The sequence below is a fragment of the Mercenaria mercenaria genome, chromosome 13, assembly GCF_021730395.1.
Source record: "Mercenaria mercenaria strain notata chromosome 13, MADL_Memer_1, whole genome shotgun sequence".
NCBI classification, from domain to species: Eukaryota; Metazoa; Mollusca; class Bivalvia; order Venerida; family Veneridae; genus Mercenaria; species Mercenaria mercenaria.
This window is the reverse complement of record NC_069373.1, coordinates 75,838,618-75,841,706: the sequence shown is the minus strand read 5'-3', so window position 1 is coordinate 75,841,706 and position 3,089 is coordinate 75,838,618. Positions and strand designations below refer to the sequence as shown.

The 3,089-nt window shown below is 39.4% G+C and overlaps 1 protein-coding gene across 1 annotated transcript; it reads right to left on the bottom strand.

Moving 5' to 3' along the window:
- Nucleotides 1-969: 969 nt before the first annotated feature.
- On the bottom strand, nucleotides 970-2,562 carry LOC128547797 (uncharacterized). The gene is made up of 3 exons (XM_053520993.1): nucleotides 2,373-2,562; nucleotides 1,820-1,907; nucleotides 970-1,327 (listed from the first exon to the last, which is right to left on the bottom strand). Exons 1-3 carry the CDS (start codon nucleotides 2,560-2,562, stop codon nucleotides 970-972), a joined length of 636 nt encoding a protein of 211 aa, XP_053376968.1.
- Nucleotides 2,563-3,089: the final 527 nt, after the last annotated feature.

Below are 3,089 nucleotides of genomic sequence, written 5' to 3'. Positions count from 1 at the left end.
AGAGGGTACCTGGTATAATAGTCAATCACGACTAATAATGACTCTTGACCATATGGGCCTGTGAAATCCATTGCTAGGTCAGTCTTTTAAAAGGACCAGTAGGTAATTTTATCATGATAACTTGAGGCTCTTGGGGTGAAGGTGATACCAGTTGACAAGCATGACATGACTTAATCATTTCTTCAACCTGTTTGTCTAGATTTGGAAACCAAACTTTTTCTCTGATTAGCCTTTTTGTTTTGAGAATCCCCATGTGTGAAGAATGAGCTGATTGCAACACACCTGAATGTAATTTCTCTGGAATGCAGAGTTTATTACCCTTCAAGATAGGGGAACCTTTTACTGATAAATCCTGTCTGACCTGAAAACAGGATTTTAATTGGTTGTCAGATTTCACCCATTTTTTTCAGCAAACATGTGCGAACCTGTTTCAAGACAGGATCATTTCAGAACTTTGCCGAAGTTCATCTAAGGTCACAGTTATAGGGACACAACTATTTACAACAAAGTGTACATAGTTTTCTGTCTGGGTGCAGATTGCATCATCTGTTTCTTTGATTGGTTTTCGACTCAAAATATCCGCCCTGTTAAGGTAACCTGGCAAATATTCGACCTTGAAAGAGAACTAAATTCAATATTCTGGGAGTTGATTCATGTTTTCTGGTGAAAATTCTTTCAAGAGCTTTACAATCTGAAAGTACTGTAAAGTTGATTCCCCACAAATATACATGAAACCTGAGAATCATGTAAGTGACCGCTAATGTTTCACACTCAGATTGAGAATACCCGCGTTCTACTTCGGACAGCACTCGATTTGTGTAGGCTACGGGTTTGAAAGTACCATCCCTTTGTTTCTGCTTAAGGACCCCGCCAACACCAACAGGGGATCCATCGACTACAAGTCTTGTTTTCGCTTCAGGGTTATAATAGGACATAAACTTTGCACTAATAAGACATTGTTTGAGTTTGTCAAACACTTTTGTTGGTCAACCCCCAGACCCAAGGTTGTTTCTTTCTTGTGAATTTACGTAATGGCTCAAACAAGGTAGCATAATCTGGAATATATTTGGAACAAAATGTGACCAGTCCCAAAAACGACTTGACCTCGGTGACATTTGTGGGCGGTTCAGTATCTCTGATAGCCCTGACTTTTGCGTCACCAATCTTGATGCCATCTTTAGACAGAATATGGCCCATGAATTTCAGCTCGGACTTACTGAATTCACATTTTTCCTTATTCAATGTCAGATTCTTGTCGCGCAACCTTTGCAAAACTGCTGAAAGAGCTTTATTGTGTTTGTCAACCGAGTCTGCAGTTCGAGATGTCCTGTAATAATTGTTGAATAATTCTCTGATGTGTTTCTGGGGCCATGGATAAACCGAAATTAAGCACCTTGTAACGGTAAAGACCTTTATGGCAGACAAATGTCGTTATGTATCTTGACTTTTCATCTATTTCTATTTGATGAAATGACTGTTTCAGGTCAAGTTTTGAGAACATAACTAATCCATTCATTTGCATCAGCACATCTTCCATGTTTGGCATGGGAAACATTTCCCTTATAATGGCCTGATTTGCATTTCTCATGTCAACACATAACCTTACGTCATTGTCTTTTTTGGGAATTGGGACCAAATTGGACACCCAAGGAGTCGGGCCCTCAACCCGCTCGATAATGTCTAACCTCTCTAACTCATCAATCTTATTTTCAATTTGTTTTTTTTCATCTTAAAAGGTGCTCTCCGAACAGCTTGAGCTACTGGCTGAACTGTTTCGTCAATATGCAAATTTAATTTGAAATTCTTTAATCGTCCTAACCATTGGAATCTATCCTCGTACTCTGAGAGAATCTCCGATTTGGACCTAACAGATCCTAGAGAGTTAACCTTCTGCTGTGGTAAGGGACCTATATGCAACAAACCCAATCTACAAGCAGTTGCTTGGCCTAACAGCGGTTTACCTGTGCCCTTGAGAACATGAAATTCTACACTATGAATGGCATTGTTTATTACTACATTAAGATTTGTTTTGCCAATGAGTGGTATGTGTTTTGTGCTACTGTAAGGAAATATTCTTGCACAAGAGGGCAACAATGGTGTTTGTTTAGTTTTTAACTTATCAAACAAAGTTTGATATCCACTATCAATCAAAATATCGACATTTTTGTCTTGAATTACAATTCTGAGAGTGGTTTCATTCTTACCAGAGAGTGTGAATGTCTCCTCACTGCTTTATCCATCAGAATTATTTGTTTTTAAGAAGTTTACGTGCTTTGATTTGCAAATTTTTGCAAAGTGATTTAATCCACCACATTTATGACATGTTATTCCATTTGTTTTTATGCAATGTCTTCCGTAATGCCCAGTGTCACCACAACGGTAACACTTCGCGGTGCTATCGTTTAGTTGTCTTGATTGCTGCTGTGGTTTACGCTGGTTGTTTTGTTGGCGCTGTGGTCTCGGCTGGTTTGTTGGTTGCCGTGATCCACCTTGTCTCCTGGGTTTGCCACGCAGTTTGTTTACTTCAACTTCGTCGTAGGAATGTACTTGCTTTTGTGACATTAATTTTGCATGAGTGTCTGATTGTTCGAATGTCCGAGCTACTTCCTGGAGCCGCTCAAGTGTTAAATTCTTTGTTGTCAACAGTTTTTTTTTTCAGTTCGTCCGATGTACACGATTTCAAAACATGGTCTCGAACCTGGTCTTCCGGGTCTTGAAATTCGCATGATACGGAAAGTTTCAGCAGTCGCACCACGTAATTGTCGATGGTTTCAGTGTTCATTTGTTTACATTGATCGAAAACGTGTCTTTCATATTGAAGGTTTCTCTTGGGCTTGAAATATGCAGATAAACCGTCCACTGCATCCTTGTATGTTGTTCCGGGGCTACCTAAACTATCGAACACGTCTTGAACTTCGGGTCCCCCGACATGTAATAATAACGCCCTTTTCTGTGTGTCTTTCGTAACTCCAGCTGCTTGAATATAGATCACAAACTTACTTACATATTGAACCCATGCTTTTGATAAATTTGTTTGTTGTCCTATAACTTTAAATGCTCCTGGAGTAGATAATTCAAATTTTGCTGCC

What these genes read in the sequence shown, in the direction of transcription:
- LOC128547797 (XM_053520993.1), bottom strand. Translation starts at nt 2,562, where the DNA reads ATGTCACAAAAGCAAGTACATTCCTACGACGAAGTTGAAGTAAACAAA. An exon ending in CGCGAAGTGTTACCGTTGTG is followed by an intron (nt 1,908 to 2,372) that starts GTGACACTGGGC and finishes TGTTGCATATAG; the next exon opens with GTCCCTTACCACAGCAGAAG. An exon ending in TACGAGGATAGATTCCAATG is followed by an intron (nt 1,328 to 1,819) that starts GTTAGGACGATT and finishes CAATTATTACAG; the next exon opens with GACATCTCGAACTGCAGACT.